This window comes from Malania oleifera, chromosome 10 (genome assembly GCF_029873635.1).
Source record: "Malania oleifera isolate guangnan ecotype guangnan chromosome 10, ASM2987363v1, whole genome shotgun sequence".
NCBI classification, from domain to species: Eukaryota; Viridiplantae; Streptophyta; class Magnoliopsida; order Santalales; family Ximeniaceae; genus Malania; species Malania oleifera.
The window spans coordinates 28,617,277-28,643,991 of NC_080426.1; the positions used below are offsets into that span (position 1 = coordinate 28,617,277).

A 26,715-nucleotide genomic window follows, 5' to 3' on the forward strand; every position below is an offset into this window, starting at 1 on the left:
AAATGCATATATGTTTTTTTTTCTATAATTTTAATAATATTTGATATAGAGAAAAAATAGAGAAAAACAAATTTCCTTTTTATTTTTCTTAAACAAAATTCATAATTCAATGAACACATGTTTGGTACATATCGAATTTATCACTTGATTATGTCGTATATTTTAGAATTTAAATTTTAACATCTTAAAAATATACCTGTCGAACATACAACAATAACCTAATTACATTATTGAAATAAAAATGTAAAATTAAAGAGTTAATTGATTCTACCAACAAAATAATTACACTGCATGTGCGATACAATTGGATGGTACAACAGATTAGGCATAGCTACTATCATGCTAGTAAAACTAAGAGCATGTTTATTGTTTATAAGCTATGAAAGTTAAAGCAGTTGCCTGCCCTGGAAGAAGACAACGCTGCTTCACCTTCACAACTGCCTTGTTTCTTGACAATGATGCTCCCAGAAGAGCTAAGCAGATTAATCACCAAGCTAAGAGGAATAAATTGAATAATACTTCCTGTTGAAATTATGTTTATGGCTATGTCAATTCAATATCAATAATGTTTCCTGTTAAAATTACATGAATGGACAAATCACTTTAATATCTCGCAACCTATTTGTTTCTTTTTCGGTTTATTTTATGTAAGAAATACAAAGCAAAGTTTAAATAATCAGAGCTCAAACTGCATCTCCGAGCTGTATCCCAGCATGCTGAGGTGAGCAGCCATGGCCAAGTTCATGGCTGGTGGACCGCACCTCAATATCTGCAATTAATGGATCAAAACCAAGTCATGGGATTAATCTGTAATGCACACACAAAGACATTAATATAACATATAAACAGAAGATTTTGCAGTTTTTCCTTCACCAAGATATGAATGATCAACCTGAATGTCAGGTGCTGGAGCTGGGCAATGGCTTCGAATCATTTCCTCTGATACATACCCAGTGCCACCGTTCCATCCCTCAGGTGGCTGTGGGTGAATTCAAGCAGTTCGCACATAAGCAATCAATACTAACATTCCAACATCAAGGAAATATGGCGAAATTTAAAACCATTCTACAATTGAGGCATATGCTTTAAGAATGCTTATGTAGTAAAGTCAGAACTTTTAAAGTATTTTCTTTTCCGCTGACATCATGCTTGGTTTGTGGAATAGAATATATAAGATGGAACGGATGAAAAATTTTTATAATGAGTATTAGACTCTCACTTTACCTAAAGGCTTAAACTATTAGCCTGTTAGGTTGTGGGCCAACAATGTATATCAAGCTTTAACACTCCCCCGTATGTGTAGTCCGGCAGCACGTGGAGAGATAAACAAACAGGAGGTAACACCCAATATAAGGAATATAATATTCTAAACAACACACAAAAACGTGGGCAACAAGACTAAGCCCAGGACTTCTTGGTAATTATCTTTGATACCATGTTAGATCCCACTTTACCTAAAAGTTTAAGTTGTTAGGTTGTGGGCCAACAATTAACAATAAGCATCACTCTTGACCTTTTCTTAGAGAATGAAATAGCACACAGCTTAGACTTTTAGTCATTCAGTCATAGAAATTTTGTAGTAAATAGCCTGAACCGAGAGCTCATGAACTCATTGAGTACCTTCAACTCCAATGGAAGAAAGTGAAACTCCCATTGATATAGATCTGTCAACTCTTCTAAACATAAAATAAATACTGGATTGTAAAACTACCAAGAATTGATGATGGGCCAATTTTGAACTGCATACGATTCTGATTATAGGGTTATCAATTGGAAACATACAAGAAATGATTTTGAAAAAACTAAAACAGCTAGGTATCACAGTATATACTTAATGCCATGTATCCTAACAGAAACCAGATAATGTGGAACAATATGGCAACACTGTGTGTGGGAGCTTGCAACGAGGCAAAACAAGACAAAATTATAGAAATATAGGGCCAATTTAGTTGTGAAAGACAGTTTCATTTTTCATTTTTAGTTTTCTAGAGAATGATAAAAAAAAAGTCAGCTAATATTTCATTTTTACAGAATTTGCATAAAATTTAAAACAATAAAAAGTCTTGACACTATTCGCTTATTAGAATAAATTTATTTTTCATTTCTTATTTTTCAAATAATTAAAAAAATTCCTCTTTATTTTCCAATTTGGTAAGCTTATATAGGAAAGTTGGAAAGCATCTTTTTATTTTTCTAGATTTCTGATTCCTTACCTCGCATTCCGGAGCATAGGATTCAGATATTGGATATGGATTTGTATTGATTTAGACGAAATATAACATAGAATTATTAAGCTTCTTCTAGATCCACAAAAATCCAAATACACGTCCCAAAATCCATGCTCCTAATTGCTATCTTATATAACTTTTGGAAGATTGAAAAAAGAAATTGTTTTTTTGTAATTATTTGAAATCTAGAAATAAAAATGAAAAATATTTTGCACAATTGAACAAACTCTTTATTTTCTATCTTCTTAATACAAATTTTGGAAAATTAAAAACCAAGCTGAAATTTTTATAATTTTTTGGAAAGCTAAAAAGGGAAAAGGTAAATGGACCCATAGCTTCTCAAAGCCCTCCAACCTAGATTATTATTATTATTATTATTAATTCAACAAGCAAGTGCTGATACATTCATGTATACACATGATCATAGAACATGTGGTAGCAGCTGAATCTACCAAAGGTACACAATTCAAACTGAGAAAATGAAGAAAGGATGTATTTTACTACTTTAATGTAATTGCAGATGGCATGATAATTTTAGAAGCAGGGTAAATTATTTTAAAAAAAAATGGGAGAGTAGCGGGATGGCAGGGGAGGAAAGAGCAAGACAGCTAAGACAGGCACTAACCTGATTCAGAACGTAATAGACTTTGAAACAGTTAGGGAACTTGCAAGCAAAGCCATCTAACTCTTCCTGCAAAATATTATAATAAATTAGTAGAATCCTATTCCTTCCCATAAGCTATGCATACCAATCCTCTTCATTTTTATTTTAGCTGTCTCATGATTGTATTAGAATTTTCAGCAGTATTGTAGCACCAACATCACTCATTAGGCAACTTCTCTCACATAAAACCTAGCAAATACTCATTTTATGTACATTTAATTTTTTTTACAATGTTTTTTGCACAATTGGCACAGACAGATTATGCAGAAGAGTTTGGTTATAGCAGAATAGCAATCTCCATGAACATTTGCAAAGGTTTAATGAAGGTAAAACACCAAACGTATTCAACGATATTACTGGTCTTATTGCCCCATCTCAAATGCAATCTCATTTTTCATTTGCAGGTGCATCAGAATTGAGGAATTGGCAGAATGGTATCCAGATTACAAATGCAGGTCCAAAGGAATAACCTTTGGTCCTTAACAAGCAAGGAAAGAGTAGCAACTTGGTCTCTATGTTTTGACACAAGCTCAAGAACTAAGAATAGCAGACATTTCAATACCGAAAAATATATTCAATCATGGTTGCTAACATTTTGGGACACTTCATGTGAACATTGGGAGAGAAAAGATGATAGGAGTTTCATCAGTCTATGCTTCTCTCACCAATATGGCCTGGCAAACTTGATTTATTACCCCCAAAACTAAGCCCATTATTTTTTTTTTTCTAAATGTTCTAAAACAGAAACATAAAGCAGTAAGACAACAGAGCCCTTCCTCCCTTTTCCACGGCCCAAGCTCTCTCATAATGGTGAACTTCCCTCAAAAACCAGAAAGGTTCTTCGCAAAACATATTAGGATCGTGTACAAGTTCTGTCTAGGATGGTTTGATTTATCAAAATAGGAGTCCTCAAACCTAAGAAACACGAACATGGACACAGACATGGGATACGGACATACAGCAACACAGAAAAATTTAGAAAGCTTCTACACAACATGCCAACATGTACAACATATATATAATTATAAAAATAAAAAGATATATAAATTTAACATATCAACTAAAAGTGGAAATAAGTTAGTAATGTTGGGATAACAATAAAATCAACCTAAAAAGTTTCCACAAAATGAACTTAAAAGTGGCAGCCTTCCAAGATGAGAAATGCAAGTTTCATCCAGAAGCTTTCTTGGAGAGTGGGAGAAACTGTCTTGCATTTTTTCTGGAGAGAACGGAGAAGCTTCATAAAACCATCCTTCCTCTAATCTTTTAACATGAAATTTTATTTTTTTTCAACAAACATTTCTTCATTTTTACAGAGAGAGAGAGAGAGAGAGAGAAACACTCCTGGTCATTTCAACAATGTCCTGCTGTGTCAATGCTTTGTCCCCACCGCATTGGGCGCATGCCAAAGCCCAAATTTTGTTCATTCCAGCATGTGTGGACTGCATGTTGGACGTGTCTCAAAAGAGTGTCCATGTCATGCATGCCACTCAAGTGATGTGTTACTGTCTCGTAGCACTAGACTAAAATGCACATGAAATGTGGATTGAGAAACACTACCTTTAAAAGAATGTCATCAACTGTGACATTAGCATAAACAAGATGCAAATTGGTTTTATCTTTTGGGTTTTCCAACACGGCTCGAATAAGCTGAAGTGTCCAAAAATAGAAAAAAAAAATTAGCACATTGACTTAAAATAAATTGATCAATCAACCTAAAAGGTACCCCAGGCTTTCGAGATGTGCATGTACCTGAAACATAACATTGACTGAAAATAAATGAATCAATCAATTTAAGAGGAACCACATCATTTTCAGATGTTTAGCATGAACCTGAAACATTGGGGTAATGCCAGAGCCTCCAGCAAGCATCCCAAATGCTGTAACTTGGCCAGGTTTGTATTTGAAACGACCCTTGAAGCACAAAAGCATTGAATGTGAATTGCAAACAAAAATTAGTAATACACAACAATAGTAACCTTGTATTTACTACAACTGTATGAGCAATAATTCTATAAAAATCATCCCATTGCCAATTCCAAGCAAGTTATATAAATAGCCAATGCATTCATGAAATCTTGATTTAATGATTTTGACCAGAAATTTGGATAGATAGGTCGATCTTTAGAAAGAGATTTTTAAATGGGGCAGAAAAGGGAACAAGCAAAACCTCATGAACAATTCTCACTTGAATATGCACTCAGCCCACATTTGGGAGCACTTAAAAAATAAGTGCTTATAGCACTTATCACTTAAAATAAGTATTTTTACAAAAAAAAAAGAGTTGTGTTTGGCTTGTACTACAACAACAAACATTTATTGCAAAAAGTGCTTTTTCAGATTCACTTTTTGAGAATTATTTAAGTAAATTTTGAGAAGCAATCTAAGATAACTTTTTAGTCACTTATAAGTGGCATTGTTCATAGGGGGGGCAATTTTGTAAATGTAAGAAAATTTTGTGGCTTTTAATAATTTAAAAAATACATCAGACGATGATCATATACTATTTTCTTGTGCATTATAATATATTAATTACTAACGAAACATAATACAATTCTGGAATGAAGAAGAAAAATCATCTATTAATTTAAACCAAAATTAAAAATTAAAAATACTAATTTAATAATTAAATTATTTTAACATAAATTAGTATGATAATCATATGTTATAAACATAAATTAAGAACAAGATTATTGTTAATCAAAAATAATGATTATTGTTAATCAAAAATAATATTATATTATTTTTACTTAATAAAAATATTTAAATATTAATTTTAAAAAACAGTTAACATAATTATTACTTAAATTGTTAATTAAAAATTAACCATATATTATTTTATTATGCATTATAACCTATTAAATATTAATAAAATATAATTAAATTCTGGAATGAATATAAAGAACCATCTATAAATTTAAATTAACATTGAATAAACTAAAAATTTTAATTTAGTTATTAGTACTATTTTTAACATAAATTAATGTGTTAATCATATGTTATAGATATACATTAATAACAATATTATTGTTAAATAAGAAATAATATTATATTATTTTAGTTAATCGAAAATATTTAAATTTTGATTAAAAATTAATATAATCATCATTTGAATTTCTAATTATAAAAATATTAATATTTTTATTTAATATATTTAAAAAATAACTATATATTATTTTACTATGTATTATGACATAAAAGTTATTATAATTCAATTTTGGATTGAACATGAATTATTTATTAATTTAAATTAACATTAAATAAATTAAAATTTTGAATTTAATTAGTAATATTATTTGTATCATAATTTATTATGATAGTAATATGTTATAAATATACATTAATAAGAAGATTATTGTTAATTAACAATAATAACATTATATTATTTTTTAATAGAAAATATTTAAATTTTAATTATAAATAATTAAATAATCTTTAATTAAAAAATATTAATATTTGTAATTTAAAATATGTTTAAAATAAATCATATGGTACCCTATAATAAAAGAAAATATCCAAATGCCACTTATTTTAAACACAATCAAACACCACTTATAACTTTTAGCACTTTTCCAATTTAGCACTTATTATCAGTACATATTAAATTCAGCATTTTTTACAAAAAAAATCTGCATAAGTAGTTCCAAACAATCCCTCAGATACTTGAGTGGATCAAGATCTTTATATATACACTGACAAATATTTCAAAAAACGGCTAGCTGGCTGAGTGTTAATTCAGTAAATCATGGTCAATATAAGCAAATAAAGTGGTGAGGCCCAAAGTCAGCCTTCTAGAGAAACTCTAGTGCTACATGATCCAACTTAAAAAAGTACATGAACACCTTGAAAGTCATAGTTCCCAAAAATTAAGCCAACCTAGGTCTCAATATGGCATGAGTTCAACGAAATAAACCTACCACCAGAGACGGAAGTCATGAAAAATTCTGCATGTTGCAACATATCTTCTGATACAACACAACAATTTGCCATGTTCTGAAATTTGTTCAGAATCCATCAGTAAGATTACCTGGGACCAAGGAGTAGCAGCCTCTTCCTAAATAATATTTCTAAGATTGTCAACTCTAGTGAAATTCTCACGATTATCATTCTCGTCTAGTTTTATGCACTTAAGAAATTTCAGGTTGTGAAGACCCATTAAAAATAGGCAAAGGCGGACCCGACTTTCAGGAAACTTCAGTGTTAAACAAGCGACACCAGTAAGCCCATGGCACATTTTCAGGCATCAAAACAAGGTTTCAGATCATTTTGAGTTTTGCATCAATCCTCCAATTTGTATTAGATGCAGAAATTGGGCTCCGTGTACTGATTGCATTCATGATCCATTTCAAGAAGAAGACTGTGCACCTTTGGGCCCTTAACAGGCAGATAATCGCCTTCCTTCATCTTCCTAAAATGATGGGACATCCTTCCATTTGGATACATCTGTTTACACCAGCAAAATTGTGTTCCAAGTGAGAAAACCAAAGATAAAATCAATGATGAAATCCATTACGAAGAATTTTCAGATGGTAGGGTACCTTTACAACTAACTCAAAGTAACCAATATCTGAATCCAAAGTGATTGGGGTATATGGTTTGATGACTTCTTCACCTTGGCTATCCTTTCCCCTGTAAAATTATCTAGTGTTAGCCACATCATCACAACAGGGCGACAAATTGAGGAAAACTGTGCATGAGGTTTTAGATAAACACATTAAAAGTGATGAAAAATGTATTAAAAAGTGGAAGTGGGCCCTATAAGGGGAAAACATTATAAAATTTAAAGATAAAATGATAAAAGAAGGTGTTGCCTAATAGTAGACAAAACATAGACATAAACACCCTTCAGAATAAAATCATTGAACTCCACTAGGAGAAAGAGGTTTTAGGTGGATCTAGAGGAAGATGGGTCATGGATGACTAGTAAAGAGAGTTGGTGGTGGGATTAAATAGTCTAAAGTGCAGCTGAAACAAAAAGAGTATGGCTTAAGACATCCCAACAATGTACAAATACAGAAGACTTTGATAAGTATAAATGAAAAGAAGGAAAAAAAAATTGTTACTAAAGAAACTTGGAGCATATAAGAATTTGTATGCTAGACTAGCTACAAAAGATGGGGGAAAAAGACATAATCAAGCTTGCTAGGGCTACAGAAAGAGTCGAGAGCTAGGTAATATCAAATGTAAAAAAATGATGACAATAGTGTTTTGGTTTAATCTTTAAAGAAGATAGAAAAAGAATGATGGTGAAACTTACTTCTAATAAGATATTTAATGATACTAATAAATATATCACGTGCACTGCACGTGATTGTATGTGAATAATATTCTGTTTACAAATATTAAAGTGACTATTCAAAATTATTTTGAAAAACTGATAAGATACTGCTATGACACCATGTAAATATAAGGACACTAAAATATTTAAACTATAAGATATGATGGCACAAATATTCTAATAATTACATAACATTATAGAATAAAAGAATTAATAAGTAGATTTTATACTATTTTTTATTCTATAAAATCTTAATACATGACTTCTTCCGATGGAAATATTAATTAACTTTATTACAATTTCTAATAGTGATTTGCTACCTAAAATCTTAATTATTATGATTAATATTACAAGCTTACTTAATAATCAATTAATCATCTTTTAGAAATTATATTATTATTTATCTAAATGATGTTAGACAATTCACAATAATTCTATAAGACATCAAAGAAATTAACCTATTTTATTTTTGGATGTATATTTTATTTAACATCTACAATACCACTGCATTTATTTTTTGAACAAAATGAAATTTTTAGGTCCAAATCTTGACTTATTTAAAATATAAATTTAAAATGTAGATTTATCTAATGTTATTGAATTTAAATATTTTAAAAATACAATCTTACTTTTAAAAAATAATAATATTTTTGTCTTACTATTTGTACTTTCTACACACACACACACACACACACACACACACACACACATATATATATATATATATATATATATATATAAATTCACTGCTATTCTTTTTTGGGCTAAATAGAGTTTCTTTTTTTAGGTTCAAACTTTAATATAACTTAAATAGATTTTACAAATGTAAACTTACGTAATTTAGGTTGAATTTATTTTATTTTAGAAAATATATATATATATATATATATACACACCCATATTTTAAGAGTATTACAAAAAATTTCTAAAAATGTATATGCACTGCTATTTTTTTTTTTTTTTGGAAAAATAGAGTTTCTTTTTTTTAGGTTCAAACTTTAATATAGCTAAAATAGATTTATAAATTAAATTTATGCAATTTTGGTTGAATTTATTTTCTTTTGAAAATATTTTGCATTATTTTTAAAATATAGGGATATTTTTCACACAAAAATGATTTACTTTATTGTTATTTTTATAAATATAATTAGATACACACACACACACACACACAATACTAATTTATTTCTTAAAGTTTATTTGGTCTTATTTTCAAAAGATAGGAATATCTTTGTGAATAAAATGATTAACACCATCCATACTTCTAGATATAGTATAAAAATCATTTTAATTCTTTTAGTGTTAATGGTTATTTAGTCTTTTAGCATTATTATTATGTGTTAGAGTTCTGTTAGTAATAAGTGTGAGTTAGTAAGGTCATTCCTATTGTACTTATATATATTATAAATAGAGGGAGAGACCTATCTTTAAGTTTAGGTCTTCCATTTTACCCAATTACTCAACATGGTATCAAAGCGTGATCCAAACTAAATCCTACTCTCCTCAGCCATCGCTGGAAAAACCATTCCTGCAGCTGTCCTTCCTTGATTAACCTCCATCCCATATCATTTCATAGAACCAACCATACACCCATAAACAGAACTCCCCCCCCCCCCCCCCCCCAAAAAAAAAAAACGACTCACCCCACAAAACCCCATCGCTAGAGGAGGCCCCACGTGCCGACGCATGAGTGAATTTCCGGCCACCTTTTTTTTTTCCCTTGCCATGCTCTGATTCCTTCTCTATACTATATTATCAAGCCGTTAGGTCAGTTTTTGCTCAAAAATTCAACCTTTTCCAAGTATGCACTCGCGGCATTTTGTTAATTTTTGTTCAAGGCTTGTGGAGGCTTCTTTGTGAGTTTTTTGGAGCTGTGGCAGCATTCTTATGTTCAGTTGTCATACTGTGACAGTGCTATATCCATCGGTGAGTTGTTCATCTCGTCTGTGGCAATGCGGCACCCGAGGAATGGTTGTTTGATGCTTCATGAAGCTGTTTATCAATTGTTAATGAGTTTATTGGGTCTGAAACAGTTGGTTTTGCTGTGTTTTTTTATTCACTATTCTAATTCCTTCCATATACCAAAATATCAAGCTGTTGGGTGTGTTCTTTTTTGCTCCAAGATCCAATTTTTTTGTGACAATGCACTAATGACAATTTGTTAGTTGTTGTTCGGTGTTTATAACGGTCATTGGTGAACTTCTTGGGGGCAGTGGCAGTGCTCATAAGCTGTTTTGTGTGTGTGTGTGTGAGGCTATAGCAGTGTTGCTTTCTTGGGGCTGCATCTGAGGTTGTTGGTGATTTGTTCATGGTAGCTTTGGTGGTTCACCTATCCAATTGTTCCAGTGCTGAGTGTTGCTTTCTTGGGGCTGCATGTGAGTTTCTTGGTGCTATGGCAGCCTTGTACTGATTTATCTATGGCTTGTTCATGGTGGGTCACCTTGTTCGTGGTTGTTCCAATTGTTCCAGAAAATAATCTTATGATCATTGGTCTGAGTTTGTGAATGTTGGGATAGTGTTTGCAAATCCCAAAAGTATGATTCCTTCGTTAGTCACTTGTTTGAGTGAACCACATACTATGACTATATTAGAGGAGTATTCTAGGTTTCTACAATATCAATTGTCTCAACAAGCATCTTATCACATTGCTTCTTTTGCCCAAAAAGGTAATCTTATAGTCTGCATGTCATGTGGTATACTTCCTACTAGTCCTTGGATTATCAATTCTGCTGCCATTGATCATATAATAGGTGCAACCAACTTCTTTTCTGATCTCCAATATCCTAAAACTCTCCCTCAAGTTACCTTTGTTGATGGGTCCACTATTGCTGTTAAGGGGATAGGAACAGTAAATCCTACTCCTCCTATCTCTCTTTCTTCTGCTTTATACATTCCTAAATCTCCTTTCAATCTTATGTCAGTTAAAAAGCTTACAAAGTCACTAAGTTCATCTATCACATTCCTTCCTGATTCTGTGGTTATTCAAGATCTGAAGATGCGAAAGACAGTTGATACAAGACATGAGGCTCATGGACTTTACTACTTTGAGCCGCCTTCTCCACCCATTGCTTGCACAGTCGTAACTACACCACTTCAAATCAATTGTTTTCTTGGTCATCCGTCCATGGACAAGTTGAAACAGCTAGTTCCTACATTGAGTTATGTGTCTAATCTTGAATGTGAATCCTGTCAATTGGGTAAGCATCATCGTATTCCCTTTGCTCCCAGGTCAACAAATGGGTGGTTAATCCTTTCATGCTTGTTCATTCTGATATTTGAGGTCCTAGTCGTGTGACATCAAAGTTGGGGTTTCGGTACTTGGTTACATTTGTTAATGACAACTCTAGGTTGACTCGGTTATATTTAATGAAAGATCGTTCCGAGTTGTTTGATATCTTTTGTGCTTTTTGTTCCCAAATAAAGACTCAATTTGACATGCTAGTCAAGATACTTCGTGGTGATAATGCTAAGGAGTACTTCGGTACCCAATTCAGTACTTATATGACTAACTCTGGTATGATCGTCAGTCCTCTTGTGTCCATACTCCACAACAAAATGGAGTTGCAAAGCGAAAAAAGCAGACATATTCTTGAAGTCACTCGTACCCTATTGTATCAAATGAATGTCCCCAAAATCTTTTGGAGTGATGTTGTGCTCACAGCTTGCTCCCTCATCAATAAAATGCCATCCTTTGTCCTTGGTGGTAAAATACCATATTCAGTTATCTTTCCTCAAGCTCCTTTGTTCTTCCATCCTCCTCGTATATTTGGTTGTGTGTCCTTTACCCATAAGTTATTTCCAGGAATGGATAAGTTGGATCCTCGTGCTATCAAATTTATTTTTCTAGGTTATTCCTATACTCAAAAGGGATATCGATGTTATATTCATACTTTACATCAATTATTTGTCTTTGCTGATGTCACCTTTTTTGAGTCTACACCATACTACTCTGATTCCTTGAGTTCCGTTGACCTTGATAAGTCCTTCCTATGCCTTGCCTTTTAGATCCAAAACTAGTATTTGTGCCCAAACCTCCTACATCTTCATCCAGTTTGAGTCCTCGTTGCTTGAATCATCCCAATTTGCAGGTATACACACGGTGACTCAAGGGGGAAGTGCTTCCCCTAGCTTCTACTACTGTGCCTCTAGTTCCCTCATCGAATGATCTTATTTCTCGTGGTGTTAATCCTCCAATAGCTGTTCGAAAAGGCAAACACAACTGTACCCAACATCCGATCTCTAATTTTGTTTGTTATGATTTCTCGTCACCCTTTTATTACCATTTTGTTCGCACTCTATCTTCTGTTGCTTTTCCAAGATCTATTTCTGAAGGTCTATCCCATTCTAGGTGCTGGACGGCAATAGTTGAAGAGATGAGTGCACTATTACCAAATCCCAAGTGTTGGTCACTCGACCAGATATATCGTTCGCAACAAGTGTTGTGAATCAATTTCTCGATTCCCCGAGAACAAGTCATTGGGATGCAGTAATTCGCATTTTGAGATATCTCAAAGGTGCACCAGGGAGAGGTCTCTTATATCAGGATTAGGGTCACACTCATATTCAGGGATATAGAGATGCATATTAGGCCGGATCACCGTTTGATCGAAGATCCACAACCGGGTATTGATCTTTTTCGGTGGTAATTTGGTGTCTTGAAAAAGTAAGAAACAAACTGTGGTTGCCAAGTCAAGTGTTGAGTCAAAGTATAGGGCTATGGAACACACTACATGTGAACTTGTTTGGTTGAAGAACATGTTGAAAGAACTAGGTTTTCCACATTCTCAACCTATGGAGTTGATGTGTGATAATCGAGTTGCTATTCGTATTGCCTCTAACCTTGTTTTCCATGAGCAGACAAAGCACATTGAAGTTGATTGCCACTTTATTCGAGAGAAATTTGTACATAAGCTCATTACCACTCATGTAAAGTTTGAGTTTCAACTTGCTGATTTGTTCACTAAAGCCTTGGGAGGTGCTCGTGTGAAATTCATTTGTAACAAGCTAGGAGCATATGATACATATGCTCCAGCTTGAGGGGGAGTGTTAATGGTTATTTAGTATTTTAGCATTATTATTATGTTTTAGAATTTTGTTAATAATAAGTGTGAGTTAGTAAGGGTATTATGTTCATTCCTATTGTACTTACATAAATTATAAATAGAGGGAGAGACCTATCATTGAGTTTAGGTCTTCCATTTTACCCAATTACTCAACACTTAGGAATGTTGGTTTGATAGTAATTTTCTTTTAAAAATAAGGATACGTTTGTCAACAAATTAATTTACAATTATGTCTTTTAAAGGTTTTTAGTCTTTCTTTTAAAGGATAAAAAAATTTTGTCCACAAAATGATTTGCACTAGTTGTACTTTTTTATATACTATAGATAAGTGAAAGTCTTAAACTTAGAATAATGAGAAAAAAAAAATCTAACACTTTGATATTATCCGCAAAATTAAAGCCAATGAAGTATGCATTAAAAAAGATTAAAAAAGAAAAGGTTATAGAAGCAGACGATATTCCAATTGAAGTTTGGAAATGCTTAGGCAAGAGAAGAGTAATATGGTTAATTAGTTAATCTAATTAAATCATAAGGGCCAAAGAAAATTCCAAATGGATGGAAGAAAAATACTTTAATACCTATATATAAAAATAAAGATATTCAAACCCGAGCTGTCTCTCTGTGGTTCATCTCCCTGTTCCCACATGGAAGACTGGGTTTCAATTCCTCTAAGGGAAGGACATGGGGTTTGAGGTTTTCTTTTTCCTTTTTTTTTTTTTTGGGTGGGGAGGGGGGTGGGGGTTGTGGAGTGAGGGAGAAGGGGGTAAGGTAAGAACTGTAATTTGGCTACCTCTGTGCAGACACTCGCAAATGGCCAAATGATGCACAAAAAAAATATAAATAAAAATATTCAAACTTTAGCGTCATACAGTAAAATTTTTGAAAAAGGTAACTAAACAAATATTTAAATTAAAAATGAGGGTTTCCAAAAATCAGTTTGGTTTTATGTGTGTGATAACCAGAGAGGTTCACATATCTATTAAGAAGACCAAATGGAAACTTTATCAAGAACAAAAGGGATTTATCATGGTTTTTGTCGACTTAGATAAAGCCTGCAATAGGATACCTATGGAAATCCTATGGACAATTTTGGGGGGAAAAGTGAGAGAGTAGGTAGTAACTATACAGATATTATTGAGGATACTTAATCACATATGATAGGGTACTGACTAGTGTTAAGACCAAGGGAGATTCTATGGTATTTCCAATCACAATAAGGGTGCATCAAGGGTCAGTCTGGAGTGATGAGTCTTTGTCTTTTTACTTTAATTATGGATCAAACAGTAAGATACAGAATTGAGTGGGAGAAATAGGTAGGAGGAGGAGAAGAAATAAGAATAGAGAAGAAAAGAAGGATTGCTGGATAGAACAGAGAACAGAAAGTAGAGCAGGGAGATCAGACACACTGAAGCGGAGTTGAAATAGATGCAGAGCAGAGAAGAGAATGGAAGGGAGGAGGAGAAGGAACGACAGGATAGGGGAAGGTTGCATGAGAGAGAGAGAAAATCAGTTTGGAAATCTGAATTAAAAATGAAACTCATTAGTATGCTACAAAGAAAGAGGATATACACGACACTACAACTAAAAACAAATATTTACAAAATAACCCCGAGTAACACAAACAATTACAAAATAACCCTAAAGTACTTAAAAATACATGAAACAACAAGAAGAAATGACAATAAACCAAGCCTTATATCCCAACTTAAAAAACACAAAAATAAACCTAAATTAGTTAAGCTTCTAAAATATCTAGATTTACTAATTTAAAACAAAATCCATAAATTTAAAATCTTCAAATAAAGTATGGTCGCCTAGAATTATCTGCAAGCAATCCTCCCTCATAGGCACATGCAAAATTGAGGTTCCATCATGTATATTGTTTGTAGATGATACAATTTAGATTATGAAAATAGAGGAAGAGTAGACTTTACGTAGGAATTATGTAGAGAAGTTTTTACAATCTAGAAGTTTTAAAATGAGTAGATGAAAGACATCTATATCGAAAATTACAATTAATGTAAATCATTTTGTGGACAAAAATATCCCCATTTTTTACAAGACAAACATAATGTACTTAAAAAGAATTATGTAGAGAAGTTTTTACAATCTAGAAGTTTTAAAATGAGTAGATGAAAGACATCTATATCGAAAATTACAATTAATGTAAATCATTTTGTGGACAAAAATATCCCCATTTTTTACAAGACAAACATAATGTACTTAAAAAGAATTAAATTCAATCAAAATTAGATAAAATTTTATGTAGAAATTTTATTTTATATGGGTTAAGGTTTGAACATGAAGAACTTTTTGGATGAAGTTGATTTACTACATACTAATTAAGGAAAATGGCCGAGTTTCTATTTGAACTCCAACATATACCTAATTGTCAAAGTGTGATGCCATAATCAAAATTGTTTATTATTGTTCATTTATTCCATACAAATGTTGTAAAAATGAAAAATTAGCTAACTTTTGTAATTTTTTTGAAAAATTAAAATGGAAAATGAAAACTGTTTTTCAAAAATAAAGCTCTTTAGCATCTTATAAACTATCATAAGATGTCTAATATCATTTAAATGAACACTAAATTTATTCAAAGTTAGACAGAATTTACCTATTAGCCATTAACTAAACAAAAAAAGGAAGCGATAAAGATTTTAGTTAACAAATTAGAATTTATATAAATGTTTAACTGCTGATATTTACAAGGATTATGTACCAAAAATATCAAATTCTGGTTATGACTTTAGTGTAGTAATTTAGTTTGTTAATTAAACATTATTTTATTATTTTGTAAATCAAACACTTGACTTACAAAAAACCAGATACAAGAGTGTAATATTATTTTTAAATGTTCACACAAAATCAAATTTCATCTTACCCATACAAAAAAGTTAAAATTGTTTAGTTCTGGGACACTGAAAATTGCAGATGCAGCATATATACAATTTATAAAATCAAATAAATTTCTAAAAAAATATAAATATATTAAATGGTTTGTCGAAACATAATTTGTTAAATAATAATATCCTTCCATTGAAATTTTCAAAATACCTTATACATGCTTATCACATGACAATTTATCATTTCGACACATCTTCTAAATCATTATATCTACATGTTTATTCTGATGGCTTACTTTACACGTCACATAAATATATAATAGCTCAACACTAATTTATTTGACTCCTTTGATATTGATAAAGATAATTTCATAAGATTTCTTTGTCTATACTGTATAATAATTTTCCTATTCAAAAATTTTAATATTAAGAGTAACAAGAGTTAAAATCTAGTAGTAGATATCATATTAAAATTAGTATAATTACAACATCATATTATCAATTTATTTAAAATACAACAGTATATTACCAATTTATTTAAAATATACACTAACATTAGATATTTATGTTAAAAGGTTAGAAAAAAGTAAGAATTAAAACTTGTCTCTTTCAAATTTATGTAAAAAAAATTTAACATTTCTAAGATTTTAATTTTGGAAATAAAAATTTTGTATTATATGCTATAACTAGAATATTTTAGTTTTCATAAAACAATGTAGAAATCTTTGGACACTCTTCCAAAGATGTAACGGATAGAATAATGCAGAATGGCTAAAATGGAAAAGTGCTTTAAGACATGTTGAGTGATTATATAAAAAGGGGAAGTTCTATAAGATTAGCTATACTATAGGGATCAAACCGTTAAGAAACAATATGTCCAAAAAGTAAAGGTTGCATAAATGAGAATGCTAAGAATTAAGATGGATGAGTAGCATAACTTCGAATGATAAAGGAATGAACATGCCCATGTTAAGCTAGGTGCCACATTCTTGCATTCTTGCACCCATGACACAAGCAAGAGGGCCAAATGGGCAGCTGAGAACACAAGATGGGCATGCAGATGTGTGTGGCAGGTTTCTAGAAAACATGGATTTGATTATAGAGATGTCATAGATGTACTTGGAGTGTTGCTATGGCCTTAAGGTGCATGCTGATAATCATCATGGTAGTTTCTCAATTAAGTTAAGTGTGATCTTCAAACCCATAGATGCAAAAACAAGAATAGTACGACAAGATGATGATTAGGGGGAACATTAAGTGTGCGTCCTACCATTCTTGGTGTTCTTTCGGGCACTAAGTGAGCACCCCAAGGAGCACTTTGAGTGGGCTTTTAATATCTTCAAGGCTACAGTGTAGGATTGGGAGCCTCATGGATAATCCATTAGAAAATGGTGTTGCACATCATTCTTGACCTAGAGGTCAGAACATGCACCCGAGTTGGCCCTTGGATTTACTCTCAGGCAGTACCACCTTGTACCAATCAGGTTATCAAGGAATGTTGGACCTTTGCATGTCTATCTCGACTCTCGAGTAATATATGTTATCACTTTCCCTAACCCCAGCTTATAAGTTTTTAGTGGCAAGTACATTTACATGAGGATTGTACAGGGATAAGAGTTACCCTCAGTGCTTGTGGAATATAAGTACAATACCCTTGCTATTCGAGTCATGGTTATTAGCTTGGCAACCATCTCAATTGGTTCAAGGGCTATCATGCCATGAGACTTGAATAATGAATGGATCCAGGAGCATTTCCATGTATTTTTCAGTGAGTACTGGATGGGACTTGGTGTATTCTACTGCACAGGTGTTTCTCTGTCACATTTTTGGCAGATCGAGGCTAATTCTTTTGGCCTTGGAATTCTACTGCCCCGTGACACTAGGTGTAGAACCTATAGAAGATCAAGGATGGTAGTTAGGATGGTTTGGGCACTTGCAGCATAAATTAGACAACACTCTAAACAGAAGGGTGATTTAATTGTTGTTAGAGACAGTAGGAAGGAGAAAGACGGACCTAGAATAATTTAGATTTGACAACACCCTAATTTTTTTTGGGTTTTTTTACATCTGGCAGAATGGCAAAAGGGAATTCAAATAGCTGATCCCACCTGGAGGCTTCACTGATTTTTGTTGTTGCTGTTGTTGGGAATAATAATCAAGCATTAACCATAAAAAATAACTCTTAACTGGCAATGAAATTAGTTGCAATAAAAGAATTCCATAGGCATTTCTGGAATTTTTTTTAAAGTAAAAAAAAAGAGAAAAAATACAAGTTCAAATGAGGGGATATCACAAAATAGCATTGTTACTAACTTACCATAAATCAGAATTTCAGAATAACTAGGAATTTGCGCACAACATCCATACTAGTACTGATCAATACACAATATTATCAACTCCTAGAAATATGTTCAAATTGATTATGAAAATTTCCCAAAATTCTCGAGGAGAAAGTCACCTTTAATCATCAAGGAATCTAACAAGATCAAATGTGGGACATGAGGGTTGCCTCTTCTTTGGATTGTCTAGTGGGGTGTTTCTCATCTAAGGATTGGTCGATCTATGGACCAAGCTTGTGCACCTCCCAGAATTCTTTTTTTGATGAGTGACTGTTTTTTGGGCTGTGTATTCCACGATGGGTGTTTGACTGGTTGTAGGGATTGCAAAGCTATGCATAGTTCTAGGGATGGATTAAAGGGGTCAAGAGTTTCTAGTAGTGTGAGGAGGTTTGATTTCTTTATTTGGGACTTTGGGCTTATCGTCGCTCCTTTAAGCAATGGTTAATTTAGCCGGGTGGTGTCAGTAACAAACAGCTTCTTCTCGCATTGTGACATTCATATTCACCATCATGTGGGAAGATTTTTTTCCACATGTGGTGCTGGAGACCCTTGTTAGCCTACTTGAGATCATTGCCCTGTGCTTCTAGATTCTAACCTGGTGCAGTGGGGTCCCACCCCTTTTAGATTTGAGAAGATATGGTTAACCCACTTCTCATTTAGGGATTGTGTGAGGGCCTGATGGGGGAGTGTCAGTTCCATGGCTGGGAGGATCATAAATTGATGAAAAAGTTGAAGTTCATTAAATTGAAGTTGAAACAATAGAACAAAGAGGCCTCTGAGAATGTCAAAGTGGATAAAAAAAACATTTTTTCTTAAATAGTTATTCAAAAACTGGGATAGGTTAGAAGAGTGTAGTTTGTTAGACTCAGTGTAGGGCTCGAAGGACCACTCTTTGTAATAATTTACAGGTGTTGTTATTGAGAGAGGACATGAGTTGGTGCTAGAAATTGAGTTTGAGTTGTGCTATGGAAGGGGATAGTGATTCAAGCTTTTAAATTTTTTATTTTTATTATTATTATTATTTTTTGTATTTTATAGGTTGCCAGTGAAAGGAGGAGGAAAAATTTTATCAATGAGTTGGAATTGGATTAGGGACCTTTGTGAGGGATCATACTCAAATTGGAGATGAAATTGCAAAATTCTTTAAGCATTTGTATATAGAGGAGCACGTGAAAAAACAGAGAACAGAAGGATTTGATTAGAATCCCATCAAAACAAACTCAGCTCAAGCCTTTTGCTGAGGAAATAATATTTGCTATCAATATATATATATATATATATATATATATATATATATATTTAAAAGCCCTCGTCCTGGATGGATTCATGATGGCCTTTTTTCACGAGAGTTGGGAGGTTTTGAAGGGTATCATCTTGAGGCTCTTTGGAAATTTCATCAAATGGGATGGTGAATAATAGTGAAAATTCTGCTTATTTAACCCTAATCTCAAAGGAGGAGAAACCTATAAGGGCAAGGGAATTTAAGCCTATGAGCCTGGTTTACAAGAGTCTTTCTAAGGTCCAATCAAACTGATCGAAGAGAATGAGAGGTTTTGGGAGAGACGGTGACTGTGGCTCAATCAACATTTATTAGAGGACAAATTCTAGACACGGTGCTAGTGGCTAATGAGGTGGTTGAGGATGTGAGAAAGGATAGGTGGGGGAAAATCCTTAAGTTAGATTTTGAGAAAGATTACGATATGGTGAACTCGAGTTTTTTGGATAGAGTAATGAGTGGGAAAGGCTTTTACTCCTTTGAGGGTGTGCGCAGGAAGTGGATTAGAGGTTGCTAGGGCTCAATCAATTTTTGTTCATCGTCAAAGGTCAGCCTAAAGAGTGGTTCAAGGCCTTCCAACGGCTTGCCGTTGTCTTCGTTTTTGTTTACCCTAGTGGTGGATGTTCTGAGGAGGATCCTTTTGCACACCCAGGATCTGGCAGTGACTAGATGTCTTTCACTTGGGAGGAAGGCGGTGGAGGTGTCTCATTTCCAATTTGATGACGTTGTGTAGTTCCTTTGGGACAATTTGACAATTTTTGAAAAGCTATTATGTTGTTTAAGAATTTTAAAAGATTTCGAGATTAAAGATCAATTTTTCCAAGAGTAGCATGGCAGGCAATAATTTGGAAGGCAGGGTTTTAGAGTGCTTAAGGCTTTAACGGGGTGCATTTCCTTAGACCATGGTTGTCAGAAAACACTAACACCCTAGCAAACCACATATTGGTACGAGCATTCCAAATGTGGAACATTTTCATTCCGAAATGCTAAATCTAATGATCCAAAGTTTTAATTCAAAATTTTTCACATAACTTTTGTCAGTTAAAAGTGGAATCATGGCATTTTAATTCTATGTTTGCCATTATTAATCCATTTTTCAAAAGAAAATCTCTTCTACATTTAGAAACACCAGCCATCACACTTTTTTCACAGTATATCCATTTATGTATACCCCTAACATTCCGTATTTTAGATCGTGTGCCAAAACATAATCTTGAACCTATTCCATGAACCAAATCTCGTTCCTATTCCGTGAACCAAAACGTACCAAATTCTAGATAACATTGCCTTAAACTAACTTAGACTAGCTGCTATCTTGGCCTCCCTCTTGGTGGGAATCTGAACTCCATGCGTTAGCCCTAGTGGCTAAGGTTCTTCATTTCCGCTTGTTTTGATGATAACAACCCATTAGTGGTTCTTAGGTTAGCTAATATTTTTCCTCAAGTTCAGTTCAGATAAACAAGTGGATACTAAAACAAGCATAAGGATCAAAACGAACCTTGATGAAGCAATGAGCAAAAGCATACAGGAATTCTCAAGTCACAACCAAATGAAGACCATATGATGTTTTATATGTATAGTGGGTTGTCTGTGAGGTAGGATATTCTTGTAACTCTTGTGGCATGATGTTGGTAAGAATACTTAGCAAGAGTTGAACAATTGCATCGGCATGATAGTTTTAGGATATCATTAACAAACGCAATAAGTTTTCAAATATGCTTTTACAAGATATCCTATACCTTAACAAACTTTTATAAGGACAAGTTTTAAAACAAGATTAGTATGTTCATAACTTACAAACTTGGTCCCTATTTTGTTTAAACAATGGTTAAGCACCCAAAGGAAATGGATCAAATCAAGTGCTTAGATGGTTTTCTGAAAAGGGTCTGGCCTACAAAAAACCGTCGACGGTTTGGGAAAAGCCCAGAAAAACCGTCGATGGTTTGGGAAAAGCCCAGAAAACCGTCGACAGTTTTGTGCGGAGGTAGACTGTAATAAATGCGCTAAAACGGCTAGTTTTTTATTTGTCTTGCCTCATTAAATGCCCAACAGCTATTTCATCTCCTTGGCCATAAATATACTCCTTCAGCATTCATTAAGAAATTAATTGAGCATTGACCGTTTGTAAAATTAGTTGAAGCATTCATACTTGTTAATTTCACTTGCTCAAGGCTCTCTTACTACTTGTTCTTAGTTACACATCAGTTGCAACAGAGAGTAGTGTGAGGTTTATATTGTATCATCGGCTCAAGAAGGAGCATCATATTGTAATCCTTCCATTTATTGTTGTTTGTGAATCTTGAAGGCCTTTGGTGAGCTTTCGTTGAGGTATTCTTGGTGAACACCTAGGGTTGAAGCTCTTGGTGAGCAGCTGGGTTTTGTACCTGTGTTGTAAAGGCTTCTCCGCCTTGAAGGGGGATGCTTAGTGGATTTGGGAATCCTTGAGTTGGACTCAAGGCGTGGACGTAGGCTTGGTACCGAACCACATTAACATTGTCGTGTTAAGCTTCTTTTTCCCTTGTCTTTCTTACTTTACTTGCTTGTGTTTATTTGCTTTCAAATATATTGTGGTATATCACTCTTGCTTCATGCCAAGGAATTTTTGTGTTTGTAGAAAAATTGATTATCCATGAAGAACGTCTATTCACCCCCCCCCCCCTCTAGACACACACCCGGGCCGACACTATGGATTTTTGGGACCCAATGGTTGAAAGGTTCCAGAGGAGGTCAAGAGGGTTGGAAGAGGGCACACTAATCTCTTGGGGGGGGGGGGGGTCATATTATACTTATTTCTGCCTCGCTCTCCAACATCCCTATTTACTTCTTATCTCTTTTTTGAGTGCCCACAAGTGAATTAGGATCCTTGAGAGGTTGATGTAAGACTTTCTTTCGTTGGGTTGTGGGGAGTAAGAGAGATCACCTCATTTGCTAGGAGGTAGTTAGATCAACCAAATATGAAAGGAGACTGGGCTTGGTAATGCGGATTCTCAAAGTATCTCTCACATTCGTAAATGGTTGTGGTGGTTTCCTTTAAAGGTTAACTCCCTAAGGTTGATGAGAAGTATGGGCTTCATTTGAATAGGTGAGATACTAGGAGAAATGTCTCATGCAAGTCCTTGGAAGTTCGTTTCCTAGGTTGCTAGTCTTTCCTTTCCTCTCACCCATTTCAAAGTGGATAATGCCCCCACTTTTGGGAGGATACTTAGGTGGGTCAAAGCTTATTGGAGCTGATGGTTCCACATTAGTTCAAGCTCTCTTCCATTTACAATGCACCTATAAGCTCTTTCTCCTCTTCTGAGGAGGCTTCTCATTCTTGAGATTTCCACTCTTTTAGGAATCTCAATGAAAGAGAGGTCAATGAACTCACTGTATTTTGTTGTTGTATTCAATAAGGGGGACAAGAAGATTTGCAAGGGTGATTCCTCAGGTCTTTTCTCTCCCAAATCCTTCTTTCTTCACCTCTTGAAAACTCCTTCCTCCAATTTTTCCTTGGAGCCACAACATTTGGAAGGCAAAAGTTCCTTTCAAATTTCAAGCTTTCATTTGGACTGTGACTCTCAATAGGGTTAACACACACAATGTGTTAATGCTCAGGAGAACCTATAAGTCTCTCCATCCTAATAACTGCTTGACGTGCCATGAGTCTAAAACCAATGCTCACCTTTTGCTTTGGTAAAGCCTCGGGGGTTCCCAAGATGTTGAGAGATTTGTCGCTAGTTAGGCTTTGGGGTCTGTAAAGGGCAGGAAAGGAAGAGCTTTATGGCACTGCATGGTTTTTTTTCTATCCTATAGGCCTTTTGGCTTAAGAGGAATGTGGGAAATGTTAAGGAGTGCTCAACATCTCCTAGCTTGTTATGGGATAGAGTGGTGTTTTTGGTGCCCTTGTGCACCCTTTCATTCATTTTTTTTTTGTTGGTCAGTGAGCTGTCTCTGTCAGAACTTCAAACAGAGTTAAGGGCAGCTTTGTCATTGTTTGACTTTATTTTTCACATCTTTCACATTGCATTTTGGAGGTGATCTCGCCCTCCTTTCTATCTATCTCATTTTGTTAGTGTTATATAGTCTTCTCTTATGAAAAAAAAAAAATTAGGTCATCGACATTATATGTACAAGTCTACAAGACAACACGTTCTGCAGCAGAAATGATTATGTTTAGTGTGCCTTGTCAGGCCCAAAATGTGAATGGTGATAGGTCACTTGGTCCGGTGGGCAACCAAATCAACATAAGCTAGGTGCCATACTTGTTAAGCATGACTAACCATAGATTAGGACGGGTGCCAGAAATAAAAATCCTGAAATCACACATTGAACATAAACTGAGAAATTCAAAACACACAAATGGAATAAATAGCATGGACGATAACAGAACAGGAAGACCTGCAGCGTATATGCTGTCCAACAGGAAGACCCAACACTGAAGAGGTGGGCAGAGCAAATTTGAACCTGGCAACATTTTGATTAAGATGTTTCCTTTTGACAAGTTGGAATTCTTTGAATCTTTGAGGATCTAGGCAGCCTGGAATTCAAAGAACCTCATTAAATTCCAGATGTAGCCAATAAATTTTTAGACCAAACAAATAAGAAAAAATTTTAATGATAAATTTTAACCACTGCATCTCCAAACTATAGGATAAACCAAGCACTGCATATTTAGAAGATAAAAAATTCATATAAATATATACATATATACATGTCACTATGGTTTTCAGATAATTCATAAATGAGTGAAATGCTAAGTGCAATAAGAACACGCCCAGAATAGACCTCCTAACAATAAAAAGGATGTTATGACCCATCTGGAAAATTCTTGCATTTAATGCAATTGAGATCGATTGTTGGTGTTTTGCTTGCATTGACCTCGAATGTTTCTTAAGATATAAATGCAAGTGCCCTTAGTGTTACCCTTTTTTAATTTTAGTGAACTATATTGTCTGCCAATCTTCCAATTCTGCAAACAGAATGGTGGCATAAGATTTCAGAAGCCATTTCCCAGACCCAGTTTATCGCAACTTAAAAAGTGGCCTTAATGGTCATACTTTTCATTAACATAAGGAAGCTAGCATGTCAATTTTGGTAGACGATTAAATTACAAACAGGCCAGTTTTAAATCCTAGAAATCCTTAATAGGTCCAAGAAACCATTAAAGCGTGCTGATATATTTCCAGCAAGCAATTCAGTAAGATTTGATAAGTTTCACCCAGAAAATAAATGAAGAGAAGCCCAAATTTAACAGTGTACAACTGAAAATTCCAATATGTGAAAATGAATTCCCAAACAGAAAACTATAAAATAATGTGACCACGATCAATCATTAAGATATATTTGTACTAACATAAAATAATTCATTTCATGCCTAATACTTATTTGCAATCATGAGGATCTCAGCCATAGTTTAATATTGGAGCAGAAAAAAAAAACTCTGCAAAACCAGCACAAAATGATGACACAATAAATAAGAGGACTGGAGAGAGGATATGCATTTCAGACCTTGGGGTTTCTTGGTGAAATAAGAATAGGCTGCAGTAATAGCAACAGCCACGAAAGCAACGGCGATGCCCAAAACAACAATGCCGGATCTTTGTAAGAACTCCATTTGATGAACAATGAAGACCAAGATTTTAGATATGTGCACTACTTGGTCATTGGCAGTCCCACAAATGTCAAACAACTAGCTGGGTTGGAAAATCAAACATGTACTCTTATTATTTATCACACACTTATGCCTTGCTTGTACTTTTATTCTTCTTATGGGCATATTAATAGCATAGGGGAAGCAATCAAGAAAGGGATCAGTTGTTTCACTTTATTGGACTACAATATCCCACAGGTTGAAGAACACAATTTCAAAAAATATAAAACTTTGAAGAATAAAATTTATAAAGATATATTAAATACAGATATATGAATATGTGTTTGTGTGCGCACACAGAGAAGATTTGTTTGTAGTGAGCCATTAGAGTATTAGATATTTCAGTTATAAAGAAAAATGGGGAATGAATAAAAATAGATGTAAGGGGCTAGGTGATTTCAGTCATAAAGACAACAGGGAATAAATCCCATTCCATACATTCTAGATTGATATCTTCCTTGAGCAAAAAGGCAAAGTAAGGATATTGATATAACCATGTTAAGCAAAGGGTGAAGGAGAATTATTCAACTTGGAATACAATGTATATTTTTGTAGGACATCTTAACGGAATCTAAGCCTACTAATTAAATTATTCTATTCAAATTTCAATGCTCTCTAGCATGTAAGAACTCTGGTCCGTTAAATCTAAGCTTGCCATGATGCTATCATTCTTTCAAATCAATGCAAAACGTTAAAATAAAAAATCAGATGATGTCCAAAGGGCATGCGTACGATTCCAGAAGCAAAAGGAAGGGTAATCAGACCAACACTTACGTAAGAAGCAATTGCATGAGCCTCGTTTATGTAATGGTCTCATGTTTGGTGATCTTGTTCTCTAAAATTAAAAGATGACATGGTAAAATAAAATAAATGCATATCAACAAAAACAAGAACACCCAATTGGTTGTCTAAGTATACAAACAGAACTATACAGAAACAATTGTCATAGTTGGGGACTGTTCCTGAGACAAATCCAATTTTGAAAACGAAAGTGAGACTCAGTGCATAGTTTTGGAATCATTCGTGTAATTTACCTAAAACCTGCCAAATGGGTGGTGAAATAAATAGTGGGTTAACAACTGCGGATAGAATTGATCCATCATTGGTACTTGAATCTCCTAATACCCTACAATTTCAAATACGAGGTGCTCCCCACAATTTTGGATTGTTGTAGTTGTAAGTGCTCATCGGAAACCAGACCTCTCTTTTAGTGGGAGAAGCTTCCTCCCATGTCGCCGTAATGATCAACGCTGTAAACAAAAAGGAATTGGTAAATGCTCGCGATATTGAAAGTGAAAGACGCTTCCTTCCAGTCACGACTCGGGAGCACTCAGATATTGGCTTGCTCTTTGCTGTGATCGAGAGCTTCCCTCTCCCTATCCCTGTAAG

At 34.0% G+C, this 26,715-nt stretch overlaps 1 protein-coding gene across 4 annotated transcripts; it reads right to left on the reverse strand.

Annotated features, from left to right (window-relative positions):
- Positions 1 to 508: 508 nt before the first annotated feature.
- On the reverse strand, positions 509 to 26,711 carry LOC131166458 (NADH--cytochrome b5 reductase 1-like). Of its 4 annotated transcripts, none has more exons than XM_058125050.1 (10): positions 26,527 to 26,711; positions 25,185 to 25,369; positions 24,075 to 24,213; positions 7,431 to 7,521; positions 7,258 to 7,335; positions 4,726 to 4,806; positions 4,453 to 4,542; positions 2,854 to 2,919; positions 893 to 979; positions 509 to 769 (listed from the first exon to the last, which is right to left on the reverse strand). In XM_058125050.1, exons 2-10 carry the CDS (start codon positions 25,288 to 25,290, stop codon positions 677 to 679), a joined length of 831 nt encoding a protein of 276 aa, XP_057981033.1. In that variant the 5' UTR covers positions 25,291 to 25,369; positions 26,527 to 26,711; the 3' UTR covers positions 509 to 676. The 4 variants fall into 4 exon arrangements, with proteins under 4 accessions (XP_057981033.1, XP_057981032.1, XP_057981035.1 ...); XM_058125049.1 differs by having other exon boundaries at positions 25,185 to 25,365; positions 26,361 to 26,691; XM_058125052.1 differs by lacking the exons at positions 25,185 to 25,369; positions 26,527 to 26,711 and adding an exon at positions 26,101 to 26,309 and having other exon boundaries at positions 24,141 to 24,213.
- Between the last annotated feature and the right edge of the window lie 4 nt (positions 26,712 to 26,715).

What these genes read in the sequence shown, in the direction of transcription:
- LOC131166458 (XM_058125050.1), bottom strand. Translation starts at nt 25,290, where the DNA reads ATGGAGTTCTTACAAAGATCCGGCATTGTTGTTTTGGGCATCGCCGTT. An exon ending in TGCCTGTTAAGGGCCCAAAG is followed by an intron (nt 4,807 to 7,257) that starts GTGCACAGTCTT and finishes TTGTGCTTCAAG; the next exon opens with GGTCGTTTCAAATACAAACC. An exon ending in TCTATTACGTTCTGAATCAG is followed by an intron (nt 980 to 2,853) that starts GTTAGTGCCTGT and finishes ATTCACCCACAG; the next exon opens with CCACCTGAGGGATGGAACGG.